We start from the raw sequence: 12,341 nt of genomic DNA, 5'->3' as shown, positions 1-12,341 counted from the left end.
CTCTTCTTAATTTCTATTATAATTAAAAAAAAAATCTCTTGAAATGGATCATTTTAATTATAGTTGGAATTCTAAGTACAACTATTATGAGCAATCAAATTTAAATTATGGAGAAACTAATGATATGTATGATATGCATGAATCCTTTGATATCCATTTTACCCCCACCTATAATCCAAAATTTTCATGGAGTCATACCCAAACTCCAATGAATCAAGGGCATGAATTCAACATGCCTAATCCAAGTCATGCCCAATCCGACCTATCATATCCCATTCAACAAGAAACGAGTCCATCTTTAGAGGATACCCTACAACAGTTCATGCAATCAACCTACCAAATCTTACTAGCCCAGTCTGAGTCAATCTCAAAAATTGAGACAATAGTTGGACAACTTGCAACTGTTATAGAGTTGGAAAAACAAGTTTACCCCAACCAACACATTCCCAATCCAAATAGTCAAATTGAAAATGAAAAGGAGAATGAAGTTGTTGAAGAACTTGTAATATGCATCCAACCCCCTAATGAAACAAAAGAGTAGGATGAAATAATTTCCGAGCCTCATGAGGAAAATGAAAAAGATATAATTATATCTCAAGAGCCCATAATTGAACAAATTTGTATATTTACTCAAAATGAAAATGAGCCTAATATAGATATGCAATTTTCGTATTTTATTGATATTCCATTAAAATTGCATATTTCTAACTTTCTTGTAGGTGTGATGTTATCAATTATTATTTATGGCATCTGCATCAAAGTCATAACTCACCCTTACTAATGAAATTCTATACCATCGATTGGGTGTAGGTTAAAAAAAAAAAAATTATAGTCGAGCTAAAGACTATAAACTAAAGCGCTTTGTAGGAGGCAACCCATACTTTAATGTTTCATTTTATATTTCACTTTTGTTGTGTGTTTTTGTTTCATGTTTTTCAAAAAGCTTGAAGGAAACTTCTTGCCCAAAAAGAAAAGAAGAAAAGAAAGCAAAATAGCCAAATCAAGGAAGTATTCATCAAAGGGAGTAGTTCTTAATTTTTTTCCAGTTTGTTAAACATTGAGGACAATGTTTCATTTAAGTTTGGGGGTAATGTGTATGTATTTTTTTTTTGTGTTTATGTGTTTTTCTTTGTGTTTTTGCATGTGTTTTCATTTGTTGTAAAATTCAAAAAAAATATTATTTTCTTTATTTGTTTTTCTTTTTGTTTTTATGTGATTTTCATTTGTTATACAATAAAAAAAATTATTTTCCTTGTTTTGTTTGAAAAAAAATATTGGTGATTTTCATTTTCTAATAATAAGAATTATGATTGAAATTGTTCTTAATTCTTAGAAAAATATAAATAAATCTTAAGCCTTGTTTTTAATTTTTGAGTTAGTTTTGTTTAATTATAGAATTTTTTTTATATGACACTTTTCTATTCTATTTGAATTATTGTGATATTTGGACAAAGTTTATTTAAACATTAAATTATTTAAATCTCTAAATTTTTTTTTGAAAAATCTTAGAATTTGCTTGATTATCTCTTGAGATTTAATTTATTTTTGTTTGCATAAGCTTGTCTAAATGTTCACATGACGATTTGATGTTTTTGTAGTGTTTGCATGTTAAATATCTATTTTGAAAACAATTTTAACTTTTTCAATTAATTACATAAGCTTTATTTTTATTTGTGATTTTCTTTGAACTATTTCCATTATGTAATTTTTGACGAAAACATTAGACATCACCAATTAAAAAAAATGTGTGTGTTTTTAATTTTTCTTTTGCTCGAGGACTAACAAAATATTAAGTTTAGGGGTGTGATAACTCTACAAAATAGAGGTATTTTGACCACTTTTTATGTGCTAACTGTTGCTTAATTCTTGAGTTTTTAATTGATTTGTTAAGTTTTTAAGTAATTTTGAATTTATTGGGTTTATTTTTATTTTATATATTTTTGTGTGTTTTAATAGTATTTTGTTGTAAAATGTTGTAGTTAATTATTTGAATTATTGTTGTTTAATTAGAGGTAAAAAATGTTGTATTATTGAACATAAATGTTAAATATAAATTAAGTTTTAATTAATATTTTCATGGAACTTATGTTGTATATTTGATTATTGAAAATATTTAGTTTTAATTTAATTTATGTTTTTTTTATAGGAGATATGTTGTATTTTTGGGCTCTTGAAAAACAAGAAAAAGAATGAAGAATTGTGGCATTTTTTAAAAATGCCATAAGACAGCCAAGTGTCTCAGCCATTTGGGCCAACTGGCCTAGCCTGAAGCTCCTGGGCCACCTGCCAGCTTCACAAGCCACAAGCCCATCAGCAAGCACCCAACGCCCCAGCCTTCATAGCCTGCCTGCTGCCTCCCCAGCTCACGCCAAGCACGTCACAAGCCTCTAGCCGAGCTCCTCCCAGCAATCAACGCCAGCACCATCCTTCAGTACCTCTTGATGCCCAGCCCACCGAAGCCCAATGCCAGGCCCAAACCACCAGAAGCCCAGCTGTACACCACGCCCAGCCCTTTCGCACCTGCCAGGCCCAATGCCAAGCATCCCAGCAATTTTGCCCCTGCCTTCCCACTCCTCAGCAAAGGCCCAACTGAATCACCCCAACATCCATGCACCAGCTGCCAACACCCACCAAAGCCACCATTTTTTGAGCCCAACAAAGCTCACTTTTGTACCCTTGTCCCCTTTGCCAAAAATTCCAACTTTTTACCCAAACTTTTCTACACATTTTACCTCAAAATCATCTTTACACCCTATAAATTACTCCTGTTTTCCATATTATAATCAATTGAATTAATTTAATCAATTTTATTAATTTAAATTGATTATTTTAATACATTTTTTTTTGGCTATAAATAAGGGAGTTTAGTGCTTGATTTTGGGGAGGTTATACTACACACTTACCATATTTCAAGACCTCTCTATTCTCTTCATCTTCTTCTTCTTTTTGGTTAATTTTCTATGTGTTTTTAGAGGAAAAATTTGGGGATTTCTCCTCCAAAATTTGCTATTTATGTTTGTAATTTCTACTCTAGTTATGAGTTTCTAATCTTTTTAAGATTAGTAAGGTGATGATGAAACAATATGTAACTAGATAGTATTTATTTTGTATGTTGATTTATCATTTTGTGCAACAAAGTTTATTTATTTTTCATGTTCAAATATCTTCTTTCATCTTAAATATCATGTATTTTGGATTGTTAGCACATATTTACACTTTGTTCTTCATTAGTGCAAAAACATAATATTCTTTGTGTAAGATGTGTCATTAAATTGTACACATCCAATGCTTAGAACAAAAATATTATGTTTTGCCTTATAAATAATGTTCATTGATTTATTTGTTATTTCATTAGATTGATTTACATTAAATACTTTGAAATTATAATTTTGAAAAGTGAAGATAGATCCTATATTTTTATAAAAACTTGTGCTTAAATAGAATATCTAATATGAATAAGTGATTGTTTGATTAATTTATACTATTACTAGAATTTGGGAATCAATGTACTTTTAAATATTATTGAAGTTATATTTTGTGGATTCTATTATCTTAATAATATTTCTTTTACTATCTTGATTTCTACTTTTAATTTAGTTATATATATTGTCTTTAATATCTTTATTATTATCGTTTATTTTATTTTATTGTCTCAAATTCTCATCAATCTTTGGAGCTAGGTTAGAATTTATTAATTTTGGTTTAAAATAGTTTTTTTTTCGATTTTAGACAACTCATTTGGGTTCGACATCCTTGCTTACATGATCACTATTCTATATGAATGATTCGTGCGCTTGCGATATAAATATTTAAAACATACCCGGTTTGGGTCCATCAAGTTTTTGGCGCCGTTGCCGGGGAGTTGCAAGAAAAGAAACGATATTTTTCTCAAGGTTAGTGAATTCTTCTACTAGTTATTTTAATTTTTGCAATTAAAAAAAACTAAGAAAATATATATTTATATAATATCTAAAAAAAGATAAAAAGAAAATTTGGGACGGTTCTACTACCCATAAAAAAAACTTACTTATATATTTATATTTATTGTTTTTTTTTAGTTGACGACACTTGTGCCTTCTATCTATCTTTTTAATTTTTATAGTTGATGGCACTTGTGCCTCCTATCTATCATTTTAATTTTTATAGTTGATGGCACTTGTGCCTCCTAATTTTGTTGTAATTTATCGGAAACCAGAGTCACAACATTCATTATACGATCATTAGGAATTAAATCAAATTATTGGCTAAAGAGCGAAACCCTAGTTCTCAGAACCTTTAATTCCACTCAACAACCCAAAGAAATTGTCCCCCGAGCCCCTAATCGAGTCCCAAAATCAGATCCTAGGAATCTTGAACTAAACTCACCAAAATCAGCAAAATACCATTTTGGGGCACCTGGCGCGAACACACCTTCAAAAAGTTTGGGGTTTCTGGGACACTAGCGCGGTCGCACCAAACGTCGAGCACGACCGTGCTAGGGTCCTAGAAACCTAAATCGTGATAAAAAATTTCAAAAATCCCCAATTGCGATCCTCTGCAATTTCAGTCCTCAAAACCCAGCAAATACATACCCAAAATCCAATTTCCTCTAGTCCCAATTACCAAATTAACCATAAAAGAGTTACATTACTAACATATACTCTCTAGGCATCAATTAAACACCAATTTCAAGCCTAAAACTAACAAAATCATAAATTAGGGCAAGCCAAAATCCCCAAAATTTTCCCAATCCAAAAATTCAAACCAAAACCATATATTCAATGGGAATTAAAACTTTAGATCAATTACAAATAGATTTCTATCATCAACACACACACACAAATAACCTAACATCCCTAATTTTCAAAAATCAAAACTAAAGTCCCTAGTTCCACTCAAGAACACAACAACTAAAGTGATGAACATGGTGGGAAGTCCATACCTCCTGAATTTCAAAAGTTCTATGTTGAAGATGCCTCTTTGCTGCTCTTAACCCTTCTTCTTGGAGCTAAATACCCTTTTAGATTCCTTAAAGTTGAGAATCTTTTATCTTAGCCTTGGGTTCTTAATGTTTGGGAGAAGTTTGAAGAGGGAATTATAAGAAGGGAGAAAGGGCTGGAACATGTAAGGGAAATTGCTTCAAAATTAGCCAATTTTTCTAATTTTAGGGTCAAAAAGACCATTTTACCCCTCCTACTAATTAGCTCTTTTACCACCAACAAGGGCATCTTGGTCCTTTAGATTGAAATTCTAATTACACCACTAATCTCCAATTTATCAACTAATATCCATCAAACACAAATACCCTATCCATTAATTTTATTTTTCCCATAATTTCAAAACCGCTTGAAAGGATCCACTCATGCCGAGAATAATGCATACCCACATAATAATGTGGTCAGAATGCACATAGCACATAGTATTTACAATTATACCCTCAGCGAGTCCAAATTACGAAAATGCGCATTTTTTTAAAAAGCGGGACTTAAAACACATTTAATACACACAATAAAAATAATTCAATTATATATTAATATAATTCACATAAATTTTACTCATGCCCTCTCGACATGCTAATTAAGGTAATAAATCTTATTAGAAGTTTTGCGACACTACACTTTTATTATGCTAGAATAATCATATTATACTTTTAATCTACAAAATCAACATTAAATTTCATTTAAAACACAAAACTATATGAACTTACCCTTGAAATAGATGTTTTGTAGAATGAGTGTTCTCGAGTTGTGGAAAAATGAGATGAGGTGACCGTCGACATTGGTCACGGGTGGTAGTTGCTAAAAAAAGGGGTGGCTGGGTGAGTGTATGAGGAGGGAGCGAGGAAGAAGAAGAGAAATAAGGGCTTTATTTATTTATTTATTTGAATGAGTTTATTTTTCAAAACTGACAAAGTCCATGGAGTTTGATTTTTTCTCTTCTTCAAGTGAAATCCACCCACATAGGTAGTTTTCAAATATCCATAAATACATAAAATAATATGTTTGGTTGATATGTAAAGTTTTTATATCATTATTTTAATTCAAAATAAAAAATGTAATATTATGAAAAATAAAATAAGGGTATTTTTGTGTTTTCTAATTTATATTTAATGTTAATATGTAATAATTATACTCTTTTTAATTTTTCATGAATAATCTCAATTTTTTATTATAATTTTATAAAATCACATTAGTTATTTTTTTTTATTTTACTATATACTATTTTAAGAAGATATATGCTAGAATAAATATGATTTTTGCCCCCCGAACTATGCACGCCATTGAGTTGTGAAATTTTTGTTAGTTTTCGTCCTACGTGGCTAACATAGTGCTGATTTGACAATGTGGACACTGAGGTGGCATTGTCATGTCAGTGCTACATGTGTAATTAAAATTTAAAAAAAAATTTAAAATTTATAAAATCTATTTTCTTATTAAAAAATATATTTTTTTTTTACTTTTTTTTTTCTCTTTCTTCTCTTTCATTCCCTGATTTTTCTCTACCCCACTTCATCTTCGAGTTCTTCTCCTTTTCCTCAACCCTTTTCTTATATCTTCTTCCTTCCCCCGACTTCTTTCACTCTCTCTCTCTCTCTCTAAATAACCAATAACCCAGAAACATAATCATTTAACTCAAAAAAGAAAAGAAAAAAGATATGCTTTGGTCTCTCTCTCTCTCTCTCTCTCTATGTTGCATGTTTGGGTGAGAAAGATCTGGCAGATGAACTTGTGGTGGCGACGACGTTTGGTTGAGATCTGGGAAGATTGGTCTGGGTTATTGAGAGAGAGAGAGAAGTCGGTAAGAACAAAGAAGAAAGGAAAAAGAAAAAATAAAAAAAGAAAAGAAAAAGTCTAATAAGAAAATAGATTTTTAAATGTTTAAATTAATATTTTATTAAAATTGTTTTTTAATTTTTAGTTTTTTATAATTTAATTTAGTTTTTGTATAATCTTTAAAATGACTTTTTTTTTTAATGTTTTTTAACTTAAATTATATACACATGACACTAAAGAATGCCACCTCAGTGGCAAATTAACATTTTGTTAGCCATGTAGGACGAAAACTAACAAAAGTCTTACAACTCAATGACATGCATAGTTTGGGAGAAATTTTTAACAAGCTAAAAAATTCGAGGGGACACAATTTGATAGTAGTAATAGTTCGCGTGGCCAAAAACCTATTTATTTATATTATTACAATATTAATTTTGGGATAAATGTGCTTTTTTCCCTCGAACTATGACCCTAGTAGAATACTTCCCACTTGAACTTTTTTTTTTTTTGTAAAAAAAATCCCCCCGAACTATGGCAACCATTGCAAATGTACGAGGGCCACATGTATAGTTGCAGTACGAGGGCCACATGTTCCATTCATTTTTTTTAACGATTTGCTAATCTAATGTGGTCGTAGGCCACATGTATAGTTACAGTACGAGTGTCTATATTTAGCTAACTTAAGCTAGCCAAAATTGAGTTTCTTGGCATTAAACATACAAACATTAGCTCTAAGAGTGCATATACATATATATATATATAATATTTCTATAATTTATCATTAGACCACTATCTATGTATGTATTTTCTTCTTGGACTCTTGAATTGCGCTAGATTAAAACCACATCAGTGCTACATTATCAAGCTGTTTAAAAAAATGAACGAAATGCAACTGATTGGGCACATTTGCAACAATTGCTATAGTTCGATGGGATCTTTTTCACAGAAAAAAGTTCACGAGGGACAAAGAAATAGTTTGAGGGAAAAAGAAATACTATTTGTCCTTAATTTTATGAATATATTAAAAATTAACAGATATTTTTATGCACAGTGAAACATAGGGGTGTTCATATAAACCGCAAACCACAGTTTGGAACCAAACCGCTAAAAACAGTAACTGGTGAAACCATTTTCGATGGTTCGGTTTAACCGAACCGCTCAACTTTAATGGTTTCGTCACGGTTTCTAATTTTTTTAAACCAATTAAACCTGACCAGAGCGTGATTTTTTCTATAAAAAAATAGTTTTTAGGAATGAGAGTGCAAATGTTTGAACCCCTATAATTAAGTTAATATAAAGTCTACCAAACCATCCAAGCCAAACAAATTAATTTCTCAGAATATGTTTTTAGTAGTATTTAATACATGCACAAGTTTCCAAAACTAAAAAAAATAGAAATGTCTACATCAGGAAGATTGGTGGGGTTATAAGGCGCATAACACTAGCAGTTGGTATTGGAAGAAAATTGTAAGGGTCAAGGATGAGTTAAAGGAAGATTATCATGGAACTGTTTTCAGCTGGCCTTATTACAGTATAGCTAAGTTGTACAATCTGCTGAAGGACAAATATGAGACCAGGTGGAAATTCTCTTCAATTTGGGACAGGCTAGGAATTCCAAAGCACAAGATTGTGGCCTGGTTAGTGTTAAAGCAAAGGATGCCAACTAGAGACAGACTTTTCAGATTTGGTATTTCTCAAGATTCTAATTGTGTTATTTGTGGCCAGTTTGTTGAGAGTCATAGACATTTATTATTTGAATGTTAGTTCAGTAAGAATTGTTTGGATCCTATTTTGGATTGGTTAAGGATAGGAACTCATCGTTTTGAGCTGGCTGAGATTATGAATTGGATTAGGCGCAGTAGACATTCTGCCTGTAGAAGAAGAGTTTATTATTGTGCTCTTAGTGCTAGTGCATACCACATTTGGAGAGCTAGAAATGCTGCTTATTGGGAACTTCAGGTGCCTATGGTGAGATATGTAACTAAGAAAATAAAAACTGATGTTTGTAATAGATTTTGTTTGTTGTATGAAGGGAAGCTAGGACTTGAGGACTTAGATTGGGTGAGGAAGTTACAATGTAATTAATAGTTTGGTGTTTGTAATTGATTGGTGTTTGTAAGTTGTTGTGCATAATACAAGCTTGCTGATTTACCAAAAAAAAAAAAAAAATGTAAAGTCCCACATTATTTAGAAAGTAAACACTTCTTTTTCCCATTTCTATAAAATAATTCAAAATGCTTACACTTACAACAACAAAGATAGTAAGTTTCTTGTAGACTTTTATGGTCTTAAAAGTAAAGTTAACATTATCATTATTTAAATACAATTATTTAGTTGATTATTTTATGATAAAAAAAGTTTAAAATTTTAATAATTTGTTTTTATGGTTAAAACCGAACCAAATCACACCAAATCGTTTATTTATGGTTTGGTTTAAACCGCACCAAACCATATCGTGTACAATCCTAGTAAAACATATAATGTAATATTCCTAAAATGAAAAGATTCTACCAAACAGAATAAAATTAGTTTTCAAACTATCAAATTACTTCCTCTCACTTTTACGGTGATATAAAACTTCGAAACTCCTCTTATCAAACAACTCGTAAATGATTCTGTTCCAACCCACACCCTTAATTATAAAGTCAAAGGTGCCCACCATGCACGGAGCCACAAGTGGTGGTATTATCTAATTTGGATTTAAAGTTGATGAAAAAAATTAGTATCTAACGAACGAATCTCATATATGTGGTTACATACGATTTGCTTTTATATTTTCTTCCTTTGAGATTTCAAGAACAAACAGTTGGAATTATAAGGGGAACAAGATTAAACCAGAATAAAAATAAATATAATAACGACAAAAAATCACAGTGCGTTACCTCAGAAACTTTTTTAAAGCTGTTATTACATGCCATTTTCTGCAAAGTGTCAACTATGACCTAAAATCCTTCCAAAAAAACTACATTAATATGAAATAGAAAAATTCAACAGATCCATCGATACTCGTTTCATGCTTACGCCTCCCATGTTTTCTAGTCTATATACACAAAAATAAATAGGTATAACCAAAAATACAAAAACAAAAAAGAATGTTGTCACGAAGATGGATAAGAAGACAACAAGTTAGAAGGAATACACTTAGAACTCTTCCAAACCCTAGAATGCAACTTCAGAATCTCTTTAGCCTTCTCCTTTGTCTTCAAACTACTTTCGACCTGTAAAACCAAGCACAACTTCGCCACAATGCCGACTTGAAGCATCTCTTGAAGAACCCTAGAAGTAGCCGAGAATCTACAAACCGACGACAGTATTCTCACTGCACGGTCACTCGCCACGTGCGAAACCCTAAGGATCTTCTTCGACACCACGGCGATCCCTGCTCCGTGCCGCAACAGCTCCGCCCTGCCCTCGGCGCAGCTGCAAAGCTGGTCCAGAACCACAAGCGTCAGCTCGCAAACGCGCTTCTCCGGTGTGTCAAGAAGCATCTCGATCAAGACCGAAACCACGCCGCCTTCCACCGCCTTGATCCGGTTCCTACCCCATGGACAGATCTCCATTAGGAGCTTCAAACTGGCCTTGGACGCCTGTTGTGATATCTGATCTCTTAGAACGCTGACAACCTCCTTGAATAGTTCGGATCCGATGCTCATTATCCGGATCGGATCAGCCAAATCAAGAATGGACTTGAGTAAAACTGTTGCATTAGCTCTGGACTGGTAGTTCCCACATTTCAAAACACTCACCAATGAATCAACTATGTCCGTAGAACTGTCGTTGGCCACCAGTTTTTTCAACCCGGCGTCGGAGCTTTTGATTACAAGAAGGAAAAGAAGATCAACGGCGGCTTCGGTTATCGCCACTGAATCGCTCCGATTCTTTACTAAGAAAGCTAAGAATTGCACCGTCCCGGCGGCCTCTAAACACCTCTTGTTCCTTTCACTCTGAGAGGCAATGGCTTTGAGATTTTGGAGGCATTTGAGCTGAGAGTTGGGGTGATTCTTGGCTTCGCTGAGGAGTTTAAGGACTTGCAATTTGTCGATAGGAGGCTTGGGCGTTGGAATGCGTTCGATGCCGTATGAAGCGTTGAGAGTGCACCAAGCTTGGATGAGACGGCGGAGAGTGTGGTTGGGAGTGAGTAGAAGGAGGTGATCTTGATCTTCATCATTAGTTGTGGCGGTGAGTTTATTAAGCAGAGGCTGTTTGGTTACAGGGCAAGTGTAATTCTTGCATGAGAATAGCCAACGCTCGATGCTTTCTCGATCGTAGGTGATCCCTGTTGAGACGGTGACTGGATCTCTCATGAGTTGGAATGAAATGGGGCAAAGAAAATCCAATGGAACTTCAACTTCCTCCATTATTGGTTCGTAGATTAATTACTACTTGATCAAAATAACAAAATCAAGGTATGTATATTTATATAGTACTAAAGAGAGAGCTAAAAAAGATGGCTTCAAATGCTAAAAGATATATATATAAAAATAGGAGAAGAGTTATATTGGTGGCCAATAAAGATTGAAATAGACAAGGAATTGAGATTTTATTATGTAGGAGGAATAGCCAATAGGGTAAGGTAACCATGCTTCAAGTTGTTTGAAACGATAAAGTCAACACACGGAAATTGAGAGAAAGAGAAATGTGAATTATTTAATCAAGGAATACCTTTTTCCAAAGTTTTGGAAGAAGAAGATGGGAAGCTCAATTCGAGGACTTTTATAATTTAATAAATGCAACATATTAAATGAAAGAGAGAAAGAGATGTATTGGGGTCAGCGTCGGTGTTGCTAAGCCTCCTATATTCATTGGACCATTTTGACTTTTATTCTTATTAAATGTCTCTTAACCTATTAAATAATATTAATCATCTTTGTTAGAGAGATCAAACATTGTATCGTTCTTTCTTTTTCTTTTTTTATCCAATCTTTAATATAGAAATCTAGATATTATGATACGGCATACGTAGTTTGACTGTCTATAACTTTAGTTTTTTTTTATATTTTTTATAAACTCATTTGAATAGTAAATTTTACGATCGATCACATGCAATATGTTAAAAAAATACATTTTTTATTTATTATATATAATAAGAAAATTGTAAAAAAATAATATGAAAATATAACTTTAATTGTTAAGGTCACTACTTATAGTATATATAAAATCCCAAACTCAACAATAATGACCCCGGCCACCACGATGGATGAGATTGAAATTTAGCATATAATCTTTGATTTCTTGATTATGATGATTTAGAAATTCTTAATTATGAGCCTTGAAAATATTAATTTATCTGTGGTCGTGTTGTTGCATTGGCTGTCGCCGACAGCCTCTCAGAGCAGCTCATGTGGACTCTGCTGCTCTCACGCATTTCTCGCCTCAGATTAAATATTTTTTCCTTAATTAAATTATATTTATAAATATAATACTGTTATTGCTAGTGAATGTATGGTGATTTCGGTACTAAAAGAAATGTCATCCCACTCCCAATAATTTTTCACCAAAAATGATATTGAATATGAAATATATATATATATATATATAAATACACAGAATACAGGTCATTCTAAAAATAAAAAGTACAAAAAAGACTTT

At 32.3% G+C, this 12,341-nt stretch overlaps 1 protein-coding gene across 1 annotated transcript; it reads right to left on the bottom strand.

Annotated features, from left to right (window-relative positions):
• Positions 1–9,624: 9,624 nt before the first annotated feature.
• On the bottom strand, positions 9,625–11,224 carry LOC133788838 (E3 ubiquitin-protein ligase PUB23-like). The gene has a single exon (XM_062226456.1). It carries the CDS (start codon positions 11,108–11,110, stop codon positions 9,851–9,853), a length of 1,260 nt encoding a protein of 419 aa, XP_062082440.1. The 5' UTR covers positions 11,111–11,224; the 3' UTR covers positions 9,625–9,850.
• Positions 11,225–12,341: the final 1,117 nt, after the last annotated feature.

Source organism: Humulus lupulus, chromosome 7 (genome assembly GCF_963169125.1).
Source record: "Humulus lupulus chromosome 7, drHumLupu1.1, whole genome shotgun sequence".
Classification (NCBI taxonomy): Eukaryota; Viridiplantae; Streptophyta; class Magnoliopsida; order Rosales; family Cannabaceae; genus Humulus; species Humulus lupulus.
This window is presented reverse-complemented; position numbering and strand designations above follow the sequence as displayed.

What these genes read in the sequence shown, in the direction of transcription:
- LOC133788838 (XM_062226456.1), bottom strand. Translation starts at nt 11,110, where the DNA reads ATGGAGGAAGTTGAAGTTCCATTGGATTTTCTTTGCCCCATTTCATTC.